Source organism: Ascaphus truei, chromosome 5, assembly GCF_040206685.1.
Source record: "Ascaphus truei isolate aAscTru1 chromosome 5, aAscTru1.hap1, whole genome shotgun sequence".
Classification (NCBI taxonomy): Eukaryota; Metazoa; Chordata; class Amphibia; order Anura; family Ascaphidae; genus Ascaphus; species Ascaphus truei.
In genome coordinates this window covers 81,384,763-81,403,200 of record NC_134487.1, presented here as the reverse complement: position 1 = coordinate 81,403,200, position 18,438 = coordinate 81,384,763, and the positions used below count along the sequence as shown (strand labels likewise).

At 41.7% G+C, this 18,438-nt stretch overlaps 1 protein-coding gene across 1 annotated transcript in view; it reads left to right on the top strand.

The window, feature by feature from the left end:
• The first annotated feature begins 6,194 nt into the window (after positions 1–6,194).
• TWF1 (twinfilin actin binding protein 1) overlaps positions 6,195–18,438 on the top strand; it is a 46,035-nt gene continuing 33,791 nt past the window's right edge. The window contains exons 1-2 of the mRNA XM_075600118.1: positions 6,195–6,337; positions 12,816–12,893. Coding sequence (XP_075456233.1) covers positions 6,313–6,337; positions 12,816–12,893 — 103 coding nt within the window. The 5' untranslated portion in view covers positions 6,195–6,312. The remainder of the gene's footprint in view (positions 6,338–12,815; positions 12,894–18,438) is intronic.

The window sequence follows — 18,438 nt, the reverse complement described above, 5'->3', positions numbered from 1 at the left end:
AGTGGTGATGATTTGAGCTTGTTTTTGCAGCCACAGGACCTGGAACCTTGCAGTCATTGAGTCGACCATGAACTCCTCTGTATACCAAAGTATTCTAGATTCAAATGTTAGCCCATCTGTCCGACAGCTAAAGCTTGGCCGAAATTGTGTCATGCAACAGGAATATGATCCCAAGCACACCAGCAAATCTACAACAGAATGGCTGAAAAAGAAAAGAATCAATGTGTTGCAATGGTCCTGTCAAAGTCGAGACCTCAACCCGATTTAAATGCTGTGGCTGGACCTTAAGAGAGCTGTGCATCAACAAATGCCCACAAACCTCAATGAACTGAAGCAACATTGTAAAGAAGAGTGGGCCAAAATTCCTCCACAACGATGTGATAGACTGATAAAGTCATACAGAAAACGATTACTTCAAGTTATTGCTGCTAAAGGTGGTTCTACAAGCTATTGAATCATAAGGTGTACTTAGTTTTTCACACATGGCTTCTCCATTTTGGCTTTATTTTTGTTAAATAAATCATGACACGGTGTAATATGTAATGTGTTGTTGTTCATCTAAGGTTGTATTTACCTAATTTTAATACCTGCTAAGGAACAGATGATTGCTATTATGTCCTGATATATAAAATCATGGAATTCAAATAGGGTGTACTTTCTTTTTCACATGACTGTGTGTGTAATATATATATATATATATATATATCTCAAAAGAAAAAATTGGCGCCAACCTTAAACACTATATATATAACCTCTAAAAGATATATGTAAAACCTATACTATGCACAGTGGAACAAATACAAAATATATAACTGATACAATAGAACAATAAAAAACATACAAAAGAAAAAAGGAAAATGTCCAGAAAAATAAATATATAAAAAATACAAATCCTAAAAAATACTCCAATTGCTATCCAAAAGAGTCTCTGCAGCCCGAATGAAGGGAACACCACTTCCTTGAAGATATCTATAAAAACACAGAAAAAACAGGCGCACTCATAGCGTAAAATAGTATAACAATAAAGTTTATGGAATGAAGGATTTAAAAATACACACTCACAAACATAGCTGAATATAAAGCATTTTTGAGTAAAAACTCAGCCCGTCAGACGCAGGAACACGGTATGGAGGACTTCGCTGTGATGTCCGTGGTATGTCCTACTGCAGTAGCCCCTCTGTGTCCTTGCAGGGACCGAATTGCACGAGGGACGCTGCCTTCACCTTGCTCCGGCGTCACACAGTAAGTTCTCTGATCCAAATCTCGCGAGTTTTTATCTTTATTACTGTCACTCATGTACTACAGCATACTTTTGCTGTGCTGATAGCATTTACTCAGCCGCCCAACCGTCCAGCCCGTGTTCCATTGTGAATCCCCTCCGGTTGATACTCACTGACGTCACCGAATTCTCGCGAGATTTGGATCAGAGAACTTACTGTGTGACGCCGGAGCAAGGTGAAGGCAGCGTCCCTCGTGCAATTCGGTCCCTGCAAGGACACAGAGGGGCTACTGCAGTAGGACATACCACGGACATCACAGCGAAGTCCTCCATACCGGGTTCCTGCGTCTGACGGGCTGAGTTTTTACTCAAAAATGCTTTATATTCAGCTATGTTTGTGAGTGTGTATTTTTAAATCCTTCATTCCATAAACTTTATTGTTATACTATTTTACGCTATGAGTGCGCCTGTTTTTTCTGTGTTTTTATATATATATATATATATATATATATATATATATATATATATATATAAACTATATCTTCCCATAAGAGAAGGCACAAAAGCAGCAACACTCAGATATAGCAAAAAGACATGTATTAGCAGTGACAAAACAGCACACTATAAACCCAATGTTTCGGTCCTGGCAGGACCTTCCTCAGGGGTGTGCTACAAGACAATGTCACCCAGAGAACATATATACCCCCATAGTTCACCATGTGAGGACAATTAGAGGCAGCTAATTGTACAATCCTGGAGCTCCACGAGTGCAATCAGTGAATGAGGTAGCACGGCAGCCATCTTGGAAATCAGGAGACAGAGCAATGTATGCTATCTCACATGGGCAGATGAGTACAGGCTCCCCCGGTGGACAAAAAAATCCTAGCGTCCAATGTTGCTAGGAAACGCATGTGTGGCGTCATGAAGTCCTGGGAAGTCAGCTCAAAGTAAAGTTGCGCATGTGCAAGGCTCTGTGACAGCACCAGAACGTCACGCCGATCTGGTACCCCATTCAGTGTCAATTGCATCAGCGTGGCAGCTCCCTAAAGAAAATGACAGTGAAGGAACAAGTGAATCAACACATAAGGGGAATAAAAACAATTTCCAGAGCTGAGGGTGACTGTTTAGAGGGCAAGGGGAGGGAGGGTAAGGGGAGGGAGGGATAACAATGGAAAGGAGGAGGTAGAGCAAAAACATGCATATAAATTAGGCAATTGTAAATGGCATACTGGTTAAATATTAATATTCAGTACTGCACCATTGGGGAACAATAATGCAAAGTCCCGGCAATGGAAACCTAATTATGAGCATCTATGCATTAATGAAGAGAAAAGGACACAGAACAAAAATTCAAAAGATGCAATCACAAAAAACATCCTAATATGAAATCTTCATTTAGTTCAAAAATCATGCGAGTTTCATGTTGTAACAGCAATTTGCCCCTGTCTCCTCCACGGGGGCCAGCATGTGCTTGCATGATGGGCATGCATCGTAGCGTTGCCAAGCTATGCTTGTGATCTTTAAAATGTCTCGCTACCGGTTGCAATTTGAGATCCTCATTATTCGTACTGTCAAGTAATGCCTTCCTGATGGAGGAGCGGTGCAAGCTCATACGCTCCTTCAACATACGTGTGGTTTTACCAATATAATACAGGTCACATGAACACCGGATGATGTATACAACGAATTTACTCTCACAGTTCATGTAATCCTTTATTTTAATGGCTTTTCCACTGTGTGGATGGACAAAGCTTTTCCCCAATATCATGTGTTGACAGTTTATACAGCCATGACATTTGTGTACACCGGGAGTTTTGGAGAGCCAATTCGTAGGGCTGGCATACTTGGATACCGGATCTGCTTGTGTCAATAGGTCACCTATGTTTCGGCCCCTGCGGTAACAGAATAATGGTGGTTTGGTGAAGGTTTTCCCGATCCTTTTGTCGTTTTCAAAGATGTGCCAGTGTTTCATGATACTTCTACGAATAGTACATGATGAAGTACTAAAAGTGGTATTAATACCAAAACGATCTGAAGTCCTGGTTTGGATGGTTGGTTTGAGGAGTTGATCACGGGAAAACCTTCTTGCCTTGACTAAGGCCTCTTTGTGGTTATAACCTCTTGCAAGGAACCTGTGTGTCATACACTGTAGCGCTTCCTCACACTCGTCACTCCTACTGGTGATCCTCAAGACCCTAAGAAATTGAGAATACGGCAACCCCTTCTTCAGAGCTTCAGCCAGAAGTAGGGTATTTCTGTCCGTTGCTTTATGATGAATCTTCGTCAGCAGCCGGGTAGGTCCCTTGTAAACAACAGTGTCAAGATAGATGATCTGCTCATTGCTGTAGTTGAGGGTAAATCTTATGTTTGACGGAATAGAGTTCAGGTATTCCAAAAATTGCAACAGGTCTGCTTCAGAGCCATCCCATATCAGGAACAGATCGTCAATATATCTCATATATGTCCTGATATTATTAGCATATGGGGAATCATACAGGATATGGGTTTGTTCATATTGGGACATAAACAGATTGGCATACGATGGGGCCATGTTAGACCCCATCGCTGTGCCCATACATTGTATAAAGAATTTTTGTCGAATTTGAAAAAATTCTTATGGAGCACAATGTCTATAAGCAGAAGTAAAAATTCTATTGGCGGACCAGTATAGCCAATGAATTTGTCTAGATGATCCTTTTCTGCTTCCATACCCTCAGCATGCCCAATATTCGTATAAAGGCTCGAAACGTCCAATGTGACCAGGAGGCAGTTAGTAAGGTCACAATCCAAGGCTTCCAATTTATTAATAAAGTCAGTAGTGTCTTTTATATAGCATGGCGTACTGACCACAATCGGCTGTAGATGAAAGTCAATATACTGAGAGAGGGGGTGACATAGGGAGCCCATCGCCGTAATGATGGGTCTCCCTGGTGGAGAGGTCAAAGACTTATGCACTTTGGGTAAAATGTATATCACTGGAGTGATCGGGAATTCCTGTGTTAAGAATTTCCCCGTTTCCTCCGATATCCACCTATTGTTAATGCCAAGTTGTATTATGGTATCAATCTCTTTTTTATAAATGTGGGTGGGATCACCTTTCAGTGCTTTGTAATGCAAGCATACATTAAGTTGCCGCATTATTTCTGCTCTATATTGTTCATAGTCCATCACAACTATGCCCCCCCCTACTGCTGCGACACACTTTATTCGAGCAAATACCCAGTATGTACCTGGCAGATACCTGGAATGCGCCGCTCCTCACCTCAGACAAGCCCCGTTGCGTTTGCCTTCCCAGCCATGGTTCATGCCTGGCTGACGGGCGGCTGATCTGTTAAATGATAATGATTAGGATTTAATAGGCTGCAATGCTTCGCGTGTCTACCAGATGGCATAAATTCATGAATTGTAATGCAGTATATATATATATACTGTGCAGTATTGCAGCCAGCGGGAATAAAATGCTTCAATCCCTGCCTGGAAAATAACGCAATGCACTCGGGCAGAAAACAGTCACAAACCTCAATACACCCGAGTATACCCGAATTCGTGGGACTAGCCGAGCTCGAATAAAGTGTGTCGCCAGTGTATATATATAACGAATTTACTATACCACACATATGTCAACACAATACAGGCAATGTCCCACAAGGCTATACCCACACCATGCGCCACCCTGGTGGAACCCCCAAAGTACTGAGGTGCCATGGCCACCTAACCACCCCGGTGTCAACAAGGTCAGGCCCACCCAAATAGTGTGTGTGGGGTAGCACTACCCACAGTGTATGGCCGTTGGTGCACGTTGGGTACCTTTCCTTGTCTTGGGCCAGACCAGGCCTACTTAGATGGTGATCCGACGGACTGCACTGTGATCCCACAATGGGGTCTACCGGATCCTCTCATCCACCAGGTGTCCTCCTTTGGAGGGATCTCCCGCTGGAGTGTGTCCCTGTAAATGTCTATTATTGGGCCTGTGGTCTGGTCCCAGACCGTGGGCCGCAGATCGCCACTGGCGCAGCACACTATAGAGCACACTAAAGGGGTGTCCCTAGCAGAAGGGCCTTCCCTATGCGCACTCTGCCACTACTGTGAGTCAGGGACTAGCTGGGGCCTATAGGGGAGATCTGGCCTAGTCTCAGGGCCACTGGCACCTGAGACACTACCTCTCTCCTTGGCGTCCTGCTCCCGACTGGCATGCTCTCTCCTTTGCGCCAAACTGCCTCTCCTGCTTGCCATGAATGCTGCAGCCCTATTGGCTGTGCTGTGCCATGTGATCTTGCCCCCCCAAGCATTCTGGGATATGTAGTCCCTTGCGGAGCCATCTCCTAAGATGGCTGCCGCAACTATTCTGCTCTCTGCGCATGCGCGAGGCTGCAAGAGCGCATGCGCGGGCAACCAACATGGCTCCGAACGCTGCAGCCGTCCAGCCCCATCCCGCACCCAGAACGGAGGTAAGGGGTCTAGGCTACATCTGTATGTAACTTTTTTTGTAATATACATTGCTCTGTACCTCACTGTACCGCTCTGCGAAATATGTTGATGCTTTATAAATAAACACTAATAATAACAAGCATTTAGATACACAATTAGGATATTTGCTGATCTATCACAGGAGATGGGATCGATTGGCAGTTTACGTAATTATTTCTGATAAACTACTCAGATGTTGCATTTACTAAAACAAAAAAAAAAAGGTGAAGCCAGGATTGCTTCTTTAACAGGTTATAGGTCTGGATACAGGGCTACCACACAACTGAGTTCTTGGACACTGACAGCCAGGTCAGCTTCTTCAATGCAGTCACTAACATTACACAAACACAACATTATAGAGCTAGCAGAGTTCGTTAAAATAATCTGATGATGTGTGTGTATGTTTATATGTATGTATATACTATGTGTGTTTCTTCCATTAATGTTTTCACTGAAGTGCAGGACTTGCACTGGCCTTTGTTTGCAAGCAATCCCTCGGTTGCCAGGCAACATTGCGCAGACTGATGACGCTAGGGCAGTGCGTCCACATTCTATCCTTAGCCGGGCGCTGCCTGTCACTTCCTGGTTGTCAGAGCTTCGTGTGAGTCAACTCCAGACGCTTCACCATGTCCCATCAGACCGGCATCCAGGGTGAGTTCCGGGGCACCACCTCACCCAGCCTGGCAGCCGCGTGACAGGTCACTGGGCCTCAGAGCGGGGTCGGGCAGGGAGCAGGGAAGACCTGTACTCGCCCTCATTAGGACTCGGGCACCGGGGGGAGGCGGAGAGGTGTTGCTCAGTGGGAGGCTGCTTCATTCTGAGCGCCCTCCCCCTGCACTGTCATCATCCGCCATCCCCCCCACTGCCATATAGTGCATTGCAAGCCTTCCCCTCCCTGGGGTAGATCATCTTATCTCTCACTGTAGTTTGGAAGATTCAAAAGTCTCTAGTCCGCTAGTTTTTTTTTTTTAATTGTTTTATTATTATTATTATTATTACGAATAGTATATAGTGAGAGCTGTGACCATGGAAAGACCACTTGAACGTGTATAGGTTCAACTAACGCCTTAGAAGTTTAAGGATTATTAGAATCATAAACTATGCACATGTTTGTATGTCATTATTTTAGGAGAAATGTATGCCTGGGATATTTAGAAATGACAATGTAACAATATGGTGATGTTTGATTGGGAATGTGTCTCAGACAGAGGGTGCATTGCATACTATGTTTGCTATGCACTTTGTGACAATGCATTGCTGGAGTCTCTGGCCGCGAAGCATTAAAATATATCTTCTGTTTCCACACACACAGTATAACATTTGAGAGAACCTGTTTCTGAGGTTATATTACTGGTTTGCAGAGCCAGGTACAGTATAACCAATATGTGAAATGAGCTTGTTACCTCATGTCCTGTAAAATCTATTGTGGGCTTTGTAGTTGTGATGACAATAAAGCAGCATCTGAGTTTGTTCCTCCATTATAAAAAGGGATGATTAAGACACAAATGGGATATAGTGTTGCATTAACAAATCTCCTGCAACGAAGAATAGCTGGATATCTTGGGTAGTGTTTCCTAATGTATTTCTGGACTATGTTCATTATTTTTCCCATTGCCCTTGCTTTTTAGAACAGCTAAGTAATGAGATCCTGGTGTTTTCTAGACTACTTGTTATGCGATCATTAAAACTATAAATCAGTTGTGTTGTTTCTCCGAGATCTTCTATATTGTAAGATCTCCATTAGGGATCTTTGTTCTATTGTATCTGTGTTTTACAGGCCAGTTATGATGCTTAACTATGTTATGTTTTCAGATAGTGTGTCACTGTCATTCATTGCATTTCATTACACTTGGGAATGGTTTAATTTTTTTAAAGGGCGGAGAACAGCATTATACTATAGTGGAAAATATAGTTTAAGATGTGCTCCGTTTATTGCTGATGTTTAAACCTGCAAGCTTGCTTATGCACTCCAGGCTGATTTGAATAAGGGACATTAGTAGTAGTCATACAAAAATAGTATTTTTTTTATTTTTAAGCAACAATCCCCTCCAGAAACCCTTAGGAGTCTAACACCTATAATGTTAGTATATTGCCCCTAAACACATCCTGATATTTAAGGAAGGGGGAAGGATTTCTAGTGTTAAAATTAAAAATCATGGTTTTCTTAATCACTAGCTTCTGAGGTTACAATGGTAACCTTAAGAGTCCACTGGGCTTTGCGGACATCTGTGTTAACCTCCCGGATACTTAATATTCCAAATGCTTCTCCTGAACAAAGCACCGGGTTTTAAAATAAAACCAGCGTTGGAAAGGGCAACAAGATCTATTAAAGGGGAAAAAAATCCTGACTATAAGCACAGTGTTTTTTCTAGTCAATGTATAAAGGTTTACTTTCTATCCAAACTTCTATGTTCTTTTCACAAACAATAAATATATGCTGGTGATTTTATTAAAGGTGATACACATGAAAAAAACATGTCTGAAGCGCTCTCTGCACATATTCTTATGTTCAGCTTCTCATATTCACACGGTTTCTGCTCCCACCAGATATAGGATGTACACACCTTTAACTCTGCTAAGCTCCCACCCTCTACTTACATGTTAAGCAAACATTGGGAGCGGTGACTGATCTTTGTAGTGATTATATTTGACCTGTTCAGTGTTATTTATTTGTCTACTTTCAGTGGCACCCCTGTGATTTGTCTTTGCATGTTTTCTGACGGTGCAGCTGGAGGCTTTTTTTTTTTTTATATGCTAGAAACCTAGAAATTGACAACACATACAAAGGACACTTTTCTAATCTGTCAGTTCCCCTTACTTGCTGCAAAATAAGACTTTTTACTACTTCTAAGACCGTCACTCGGCATGCCCTACTATTTTTTTCCCTTTTGTTTGCATTTATAATTATTGTACTGTACCGTATTCTTGGTTAGAATTGTATAGAGCAACATAGTTGAGTTGCTGGTGCTGGCACACACTGGCAAGGATTCATTAAGCTCGGGTGACTGGTATCGGAGCTGTAATGTTGAGCCGTGATGCAAATACATGAAACAAACCCTTTGCAACACATTGCATCTCCAGTACACAATAAGTAATCTTTTGTACAAGAATAAAAATGCTTTTGTGTATGTACTGTACACTCTGTTCAGATTGTATGCTTTTAAGCTTACCCATATTTTGAACTTGCTTTGTCCGTAAACATTATTTATTTTGGGAGTCTTTTTATATCTGCTTATGTGTCCTAATAAGGAAATCATGGTAACATGAAGTATTTCCCTGATGTACACAATCATTTGTAGAGTGAGGGAGTGATCAAATATGTGATTCATTTTCACTTGTTTCTTAATGGCCTTGAACACTGATGCAAGTAGATGTGTTTAGTGTTTCAAAGTATAAGCCGGACATTAAAAGGATCTGCACAGAGTATGCTAAGGATTGTTAAAAGGCAATATTACCATCAACTTAAACAAAGTTATTTTCTTGTGCCAATACTAGTTCAATAGCCCCCTGTAAATGATCAGCCTGTGCTAATCGCCATTTTTGCTTTTTATTCTTTACTTTAAGAGATCGTGCCCTTCCCAACGCTTTTCCCAAATCTTGTTTGAGATGAATGAGTTTTTAAAATATTAAGTGTCCAGGGAATTAAAAAGAAACTCTGCCAGTACAGTACCATTGTAACGTCAAAAGTTAGAGATTAGCAAAATCATCATTTTAACACTAAAAAGACTTTAAAAAAAAATTCTGCTCAGGGCACAAGATTAAGGGCCTCATGCAGAGAGCATAGAATTTTAAAAATGGCGAATTTCATAAAAAGTAGCTTTTTTGGAGAGTTTTATTCTCCATATGCAGAAAAGTGCGAATTCTGCTATGTTTAACATGGATGCGTGTGGCGAGTTTAAATTGGCGAGATGCGCGCTTCAGAAACGTGTAAAAACAAATTCGCGCCTTTTTTTTCCCCTTTACTATAGGCGGCGAGCGCCATCTTGCCATATTTTCGTGGCGCGGCAAAAATGCGAGAATCGCGCCTTTTTTTGGCGCGAACAGCCGCAACTTGCCGTTCGCACCTCTCTGCATTCGGAGAGTTTGAAAAATGGCGCGATGGAGGTTCTCGCCAGCCGCGAGGCGAGTTTTAAACATAGAAAAAAAAAAATGGCGCGTTTTTCGCAACTCGCCATTTTATGCCGTTTTCTGAGGGAAATTGAACAAAAAATGGCGAGTTTTGCAATAACGATGCTCTCTGCATGAGGCCCACAGTACTAACATTGAATTTAACACATACTGACTTTTAGGGAGGGCAGGGAAGAAAATGTCTGTTTGATCTGATGTTAAAGCAACAAGGTGGCATTACAGTTCCCTGTGCTGGGTAGCAGATCGGTCATACTGGATTGATTCCTGTAAATTCAGAAACATAGGAAGTTCACAATAAGCCATCAACATACCGTACAGTTGTGCTTCTGCTTATATTTGGGTGCTACTTCACACAAGATATGTACAGTATTGAAGTTTTAAATCTTCCCAGTGGCCTCCTAGCGTTTGTTTCCTAGTTTACACGCATGATTTCACACACTGGTGGCAATGTCATAGGCAGGGGCACTTGGCTATAAATTATAGCACATTGTGGTACAGTGATCATAGATCATAGTTGCTTTCTCCTCCATTTTTTTTTCCTTTTGGGCATTTTATACCGGAGAGAATATCAAGATTTCCACAACAGCTCTCTAATATTTGACTCTGAAAAGTTCCTTTAAAGATGCAACCAGTTACGTTGCAAAAAAAACAAAAAAACCCCACACATTTTGAAGAAAAAAAAACAACTTTCGAATTACCGTATTGGCCTGACTATAGTATGGCCTCGCACATAATACGGCCCTAAAGTTTTGAAGGTGTTCTACATGAAAAATAAAAGGTGTTAGGCTGCGAATATAGTGCGAGGACAGTTTTCGGAAGGACATTTTTAGGAAAAAATCATAGCACTATATTCGGGCCAATACGGTAATAGTCTTTCTTTAAATAGATTTTAAACTTGCTTAACCCCAAAAATTCGGCTTTTTTGTTCTTTCAATTGAGTTCCTGTCAATCAAACACTTCCCTGTTAGGCCTCGGACATGGTAGCATTGACAGCGCTCAGCAGCGCTGACTCTCATGCTCTCCTGCTCAAGCAGGAGTTTTTTTCTGTCCCTGCGTGTGCGCTTTTGTGCCGGGGTGGAGGCGGGACGGGAGGCAGGGCTAGCGCGTCACGGCGCCGACGTCACGGACTGCCATTGGCTTTTGGCAGTCACGTGACCGGCCCTTCGCTTCCCTCAGCGGGAAAACTTAAATTTCCCTGTCGGCTGCAATTCAACACGCCTCAGCACGCGTGCGGAAGCGCCGACTAGAGCTGTGCTGATAGGGATAATGTTTCCCCTCAGCACGGCTCAGCGTGCCTCAGCATGGTCTTTTTGACCATGGCCCTGGCCTTAGAGGGCCACAAAGGATATACAGTATTAAGGAAGCTGTGCAAACTCCTGTTCTGCATATAGTGGTGTCAAACACACTGAGTAGCTGGTGGAAATCAAACTGCTCCAATGCTTCAGTGAATCAGGTTTCCGAACTAACTTTAAACATTTAAAAAATACTTCCTTATTTTATTTATTTTTTAACCAAAAAGTGTTGGTCACCTTCATGTAACTTCCTAAACATGTCACTGCTGTTGGTTAGTTTGGGTCCTGAGAGGGACTGCACGTACTCTGTGAAAGGCATGGTGTAATCCTCATGTCTAATTAAACAGATCTCTATTTCCCATACCATAATAACTTTACAGTTCTTATTGCTTTTTACAACACCCCACTCTTTACCAATGTGTAAACGTGCTTCTACTGTACATTAAAAACTAGAAAAATGAAAAAAGTCACTGTTGCGTGTGCATGTCATCTTTAGTTACTTTTATATTTTATACAAGCAAGATAAAGATAAGCATGTTAATACAGTGTGAAATAAGTTAATCATACCTTGTGTTTTAAATACAAAGAATATAAATGTTTTAAGCGAATTAGAGCAGCATTTCCTCTTGCCCATTTTTTTGTTTTAATAAATGCAGGAGTTCCTTAAATTTTTGCCAATAAAATTATCTAAGCTGGGGATCGGTCGCCAAAGATCCTGCTTCTCGGGGCACGCAATATGGCTGCCTATTTCAAAAGAGGAAGTGCTGTGGCTTCCTCCATGGTTTCTACAGCAACACAAGTAAAATACATAAAGTAAAAGGCATTAAGCGTGAGCACATCATAAAAAAAGGGCATCGGTGGTGGGGGTGTTTCATGAAATGCAGCTTTAACACCTTCAGTGCTATAGTTGTGCCACCTTTTGGGGCCATGGACCCACTGGCATTTCCTGATCATGTGACCGCTCTGCAGAGCGAACACATGATCAGGTTCTGGCTGTCGGGCTGGTTGTGACGTGTAAGGGGCAGGCCCCTCCCCCAACCCCCCCCCCCCCTTCAGTGTGGCACATGGTCTGATTGCGCAAAGCCCCTAAAAAAAAAAAGCGTATCTTATAAGAGTCCCTAGGGTGACACTTTTCTTGATGTACATCATATATCGGGGCACTAAAGGGGTTAAAAAATGGCAAAAAGAGAAGTGATGCTGTTTTCAGGTGTGCCAAGAACTCGAAAATTAGTCATGTCCTGATACACATCAGAAGTGCTGTGATCAGGAACCAGAAACCACACCCAGATTTTCTATTCTGTAACATTTCTTGAAGTGGTATCAAATGAATAAAAGAAAAATGATTTTAAATGTTTAAAGGTTGTTCATTGTTGGCATAGGAACATATAATAATGACACAGGTGACAAGTGTTGTCTTCACAGGTGCTGTGCTATATGTCAGGTATTTGCTGAAAATCGCACGTTAATAGCCCTTCAGATACCCACGGGGTACAGTAGGTGTCCGGAATTGTAGTTGTATTTATTACTTTAGGCAATCGCGTGAATGAGTGCTAACTTTTTCTTTGGCTAAACTCCATATACTACTGGGTTTGTCCTTAAGGGTTTGCACTAGCTGGTAAGATATGAATGGAAAATAACACTCCATTTGTAAGTGTACCGTGTACAATTATGTGCAGTACAGTATATAATACTTTCCTTTTCATTCACAGCTAGTGAAGAAGTCAGGGAAACTTTTGCCAAAGCTAGAAACGGAAAGTACAGAGTACTGAAACTAGATATTGAAGATGGTGAGTTATACTTTTATTCTCATTGATAATGTGACTACTGGTATATAATGCAATTGATCTGAATATATGCATGGTTTTCTAAAACCAGCGGCTTACCCTATGAAGTTTGCAGAGCAAGATTTAACATGTGAAAGTGCAATGCTGCATTGGACCAAACTATGATAATGACACTAATCATGTTCAATAAATGGAAAACGTAAATGACTTGCAACAAAGCGAATAAATAAAAACAATGTCTTGAATATAAAAATATTTTCAAATAGCCGGCTCCTCTCTGCCCCTTTTACTAATCGGTTCACTGAACGACAAAGGGCGGCAAGTACAACTTGTACAGAATTTGTTTTTCAAACCAATTACATGGGGTTGGCCCTTTTTATAAGTGCAGTTTACAATGCTACTGAAAGCCTTAATCTGTTATGTTTGACCAAAGTTATAGCTCCTGGTAGGATAGAGGACTTTGTCAGTGTCCGGACAAGCAATTGAAAATTATAGCCAATATATCAAATTTGATCAGAAATGACATTAAAGGTGGACCTTTGTTATCCGACTGAATTCGTTCCGCATTCTGCCGGTGGATAGTGAAAACGTCAGAATGCGAATGCCATGTTAATAATCTGTTCCGATATCGCATAATGCATTTCCCAGAATGCACTGTGGTCTGTCGAATAATCCGTTCTGAAAACGAAACGACGGCGAGGACCACCTGTACAATATTTATTAATTTAGCAGCCAGTGTCTATTCACCAGTATCCACGAAGTTGTTGGTTTGTAAAGGAAGGGGACAAAGTTGTTAGAGACGGTAGCCCTGGCCTGCGATCATGACCCATCGTATTATGTTAACACAGTATTTTGCAATTATTATAGCCACATTTATATACCCTACTCTACACAGATGGTTTGAGTAACAAATACTTTGAAAGATCTGATCTTTAGTTGGCACAATTGCAAATTAATACACTCTGGACTGCACTAAAACAAAAAAAATAATGTTGGGTAAGGAAGATCTATATCCGAGGTGGGCAACCCTATAGCTAATTGGAGTTGCAAAAAAATGTGCCCTGGATCTGATAAAACTAGCTTCTATTACAACGGACGGTGCACCAGCAATGATTGGCAGAAAATCGGGGTTTGTTTCTCGTTTGAAGCAGCATTTGAGTGAGAATGGTGTGAAAAACATTTTGCCCTCCTTCCATTGCATTCTGCATCAGGAGAATTTGTGTGCTCAGATGCTCGGATCTGACACGTTGAAAACTTTGATGGACATGGTTGTGAAAATCGTGAATTACATTTGTGGAAGTTCCCTCATCCATGGTGATTGTGATTTTGAGGATTTTACTGACTATGCAAATGTGAGATGGTTGAGCAGAGGAAAAGTTCTGGAACGGTTTACCCATTTGCTTCCTCAAAGTAAAGATTTTCTTGTTGAGAAACGTCAGATAGAAAAAAATTCTGACATTGAGAACCCTTCGTGGCAGTGTGATTTTACTTTTTCTGTGCGATATGGCTCACTTAAATGAATTAAACGTGAAGCTGCAGGGAAAGGGTAACGTAATATGTGAGCTGGCACAGCATATTCAAGTCAAAACTGAACCTCATTCTGGTACAGTACAAACTCAGAAGGACGATTTGACCTGTATTGAAAACCTGACTAGATTTCTAGAAAACAATGTGTGGTCTACTCGACGTGATGTGGCAACTCTACGTAAACTGGATAAAAAACCTGTCCCAGAAATTTGAATGACGTTTTTCTGATTTCAATTGCTTGAAATTGGCATTTAAATTCTTGCGTGATCCATTCCACTTTGATGGAAAGAGTGTTATATCTCTGGCGCTCGGCACATAAGTCAAACATATATATATGTATATATGTATATATATATATATATATATATATATATATATATATATATATATATGATATATACAACCAGAGTCGATGGTACTGGCAGATCCAATGTAGTACTCCACGTGTAGATGATCAAACATGGAACAAGAATAAGTCTAACCCTACAGTCAATTATCAACAACAATTATTAAGTTTTCTAAATATGGGCCTAAATCAACAAATCCTAACCAAACAGGAATTTGAGTTTCTTTATAATCAATATCCCATCATTCCAATTTTTTATATAATCCCCAAAATTCACAAAAACCTATATCAACTACCTGGACGTCCAATCATATCAGGAATTCAGTCGCTTACCTCCCATTTGTCTCAATTCGTAGACCATCTACAACCATATGTTATTAAGCTCCCATCATATCTCAGGGATACGAACCACATACTGCAGACCCTCAGTGACATTCAATTGCTACCACATTATTTAGTAACAGCTGATGTCACTTCGTTATACACGGTCATTGACCATGCACAGGGTTGTGATGCTGTTGGTCAAGTTTTAGATAATGACCCTTTAGTTTCCAATGCATTTAAATCTTTTTTAATTTCAGGTATTCAATTTATTCTTTCACATAATTTTTAAAATTTTAATAATTCATATTATATACAGATGTGGCACAGCCATGGATGGGCACCAGGTTTGCTCCAAGTTATGCTAACCTATTTATGGGCAGCTGGGAAAATAAATTCATGTGGTCTAGCTGCCCGTTTGGAGCAAACCTGGTGCTCTGGTGGCGCTACATCGATGACATTTTTTTCATTTGGTCATGTCCGCTGCAACAGTTGGAATCATTCCAACACTATATGAATGACAATTTATATAATTTAAAATTCACTTTTTCATCAAGTAACACCTCAATCGAATTTTTAGATTTAGTTATTTACATTATGAATAATTCCCTACACACTAAAACATTTTTTAAGACAGTTCAAGCGAACAATTATCTAAATGCAATAGTCATCACAACCCATCTTGGATCAATAACATATCAAAAGGACAGTTTACCAGACTGAAACGGAATAGTTCCACTCCAGATGTATTCAACACACAAGCACAAGATCTAAAAAATAAATTCATAGATAGAAAATATCTGTCTCACGAATTAGATCAAATTATATCCAAAGTGGAATCAATATATAAGCAGAAAAAAACAGACACAACAATAAATATACCCTTCATTACTCAATATAATCAAATGGCTCCGGCCATAAGGAAAAACCCTTTGCAAGTACTGGCCAATTCTAAGAAAGGATAAAGATTTGGTAGATATACTACCTGTCAATCCGAAAATCATATTTACAAAAGCATCAAATATAGGTCAAAAATTGGCTCCCAGCTGCCCTTTGATGCAAACTAAGCATCACACTAATAATGCCGCCAAGGGATACTATACTTGCAATACATGTACAGAGCGAAAAGTTTTTCTTTTCTTTTATTTCCATCAGTACATCTAGGACATACAACATATCAAATGTAATAGCACTAATGTCATTTATCTGCTTAAATGTCCTTGTGGTCTGCAGTATGTGGGTATGACCACTAGGTCCATTAAATGTCGACTATATGAACACATTTACAATACACTGATTCCTGCATTTGAACTACGCTGGAAAGGAGGATATCATCTATACCAGACTGCATCATTACTGCTGTGATGCTGCCTTTACCATTTATATTTGCTGTGACTTCACTTCTTCTCAAATTATGCACTTCTTTTTACCAGCCTCAGTATGTCTCTAACTCTATTCATATATCTCCATCTCTCCTTCCTTCACCACTTCTCTGTTCACATGAACTCCTTTCTTACCTGCGTCCTCTGACACCACACAGCTATATCCCCTGCACTAAAAAAACACCCCTACAAATCATCCTCACACATCCTCTTTCTATCCATGCTTCTCCTTGCTTCTGGGATATCTCCCAATCCTGGTCCTCGCCTGCCAATTGCAACCTCTACTCCTTCTGGTGTCAACCCCTCCAACCTCATACCCATCCCCTGCCACCCTCCCTCCTCTCTCCCTTTCTCCTGTGCCCTTTGGAATGCTCGCTCACTTTCTAACAAGTTCCTCTCTGTACATTACTTTTTTTCTCTCTCACTCTCTGCTCCTATTTGCTATAACTGAGACCTGGCTCACTCAGTCTGACTCTGCTCTGGAAGCTGCCCTCTCCTATGGTGGCCTTTCCTTCTCCCACACTCCGCGCACTGATGGCAGGGGTGGAGGCGTGGGGCTCCTGTTCTCCTCTCTCTGCCGTTACCGAACCCTTCCTATTCCTCCATCTCTTGCTTTTCCCTCCTTTGAGCTCACACTATCCAGATCTTCTCTCCTCTCCCTGTCCATGTGGCGGTCATCTATCGCCCACCTACCTCAACTCATCCCCCTTCTGCCTTTCTCTCTCACTTTGAATCCTGGCTCTCTTTCTTTCTCTCTTCAGACTCCCCTGTTCGTCTGCTTGGGGACTTCAATTGCCACATTGATGACCCCTCTCTCCCTTGGGCTTCCCGCTTTCTCTTTCTAACCTCTTCTTTTGGCCTTCAACAGTGGACTGCAGCCAGCACCCACAAGGATGGCCACTACTTAGACCTGGTTTTCACTAAAAACTTCTCTCTCTCCGATTTCTCCATTTCCCCTTTTCCTCTCTCTGACCATCACCTCATCTCATTCTCTCTATCTCGCTTCTCCACCTCCATCTACCCCCCTGGTTCTGCAGAAACCTGCGCTCTATTCACTTACCTGACTTTGAGTCCACTTTACGCTCCTCCCTCTCCTCTCTCAGCTATGCTACAGACCCTGACAACCTGGTCAGGAACTACAACTCTGTCTTGTCCTCGTCTCTTGATCAACATGCCCCGCTTTCTCTCTGCCACCCTCGCCCTTCTAACCCTAGACCCTGGCTAAATTCCCACACACGCATGCTGCGTTCCTCCACTCGTTCCTCTGAACGCCTCTGGAGGAAATCTCATACTCTCGCAGACTTCCCTCACTACAAATTTATGCTATCCTGTTTCAACTCTGCCCTCTCGCAAGCTAAACAAGCCTACTTTTCTTCACTAATCAACATGCACAAGTATAACTCACGCCGACTGTTCTCTGTCTTTGATACTCTACTCAAACCACCCTCAGCTGCCTCTCCTTCCTCCATCTCCGCTCAGGACTTTGGTGACTTTTTTAAGGAAAAGGTGGAATCCATGCGTCAGAACATCCCCTCTGTTTCTTCCTCCCATTCTACACCTCTTCCTAACTCTCCTCCTGCCTTCCTTGACTCTTTTTCCACTGTCTCAGAGGAGGATGTGTCGCTGTTGATCGCCTCTTCTCCCTCTACCACTTGCCCTCTTGACCCCATTCGCTCCCATCTCCTAAAACCTCTTGCTCCTACTATAATCCCTACGCTCACACACATTTTTAACTCCTCCCTCTGCTCTGGAACCTTTCCATCCTCCTTCAAACAATGCTGCCAAAGACAGAGGTCATTACACTCTGCTCATATTACTCGACCTCTCTGCAGCATTTGACACCGTGGACCACCCTCTTCTCCTTCACATTCTCCATACTCTTGGTATTCGGAACAAAGCTCTATCCTGGATCTTATCCTACCTCTCCCATCGTACTTTCAGTGTCTCTTCTGCTAACACCTCCTCCTCCTCT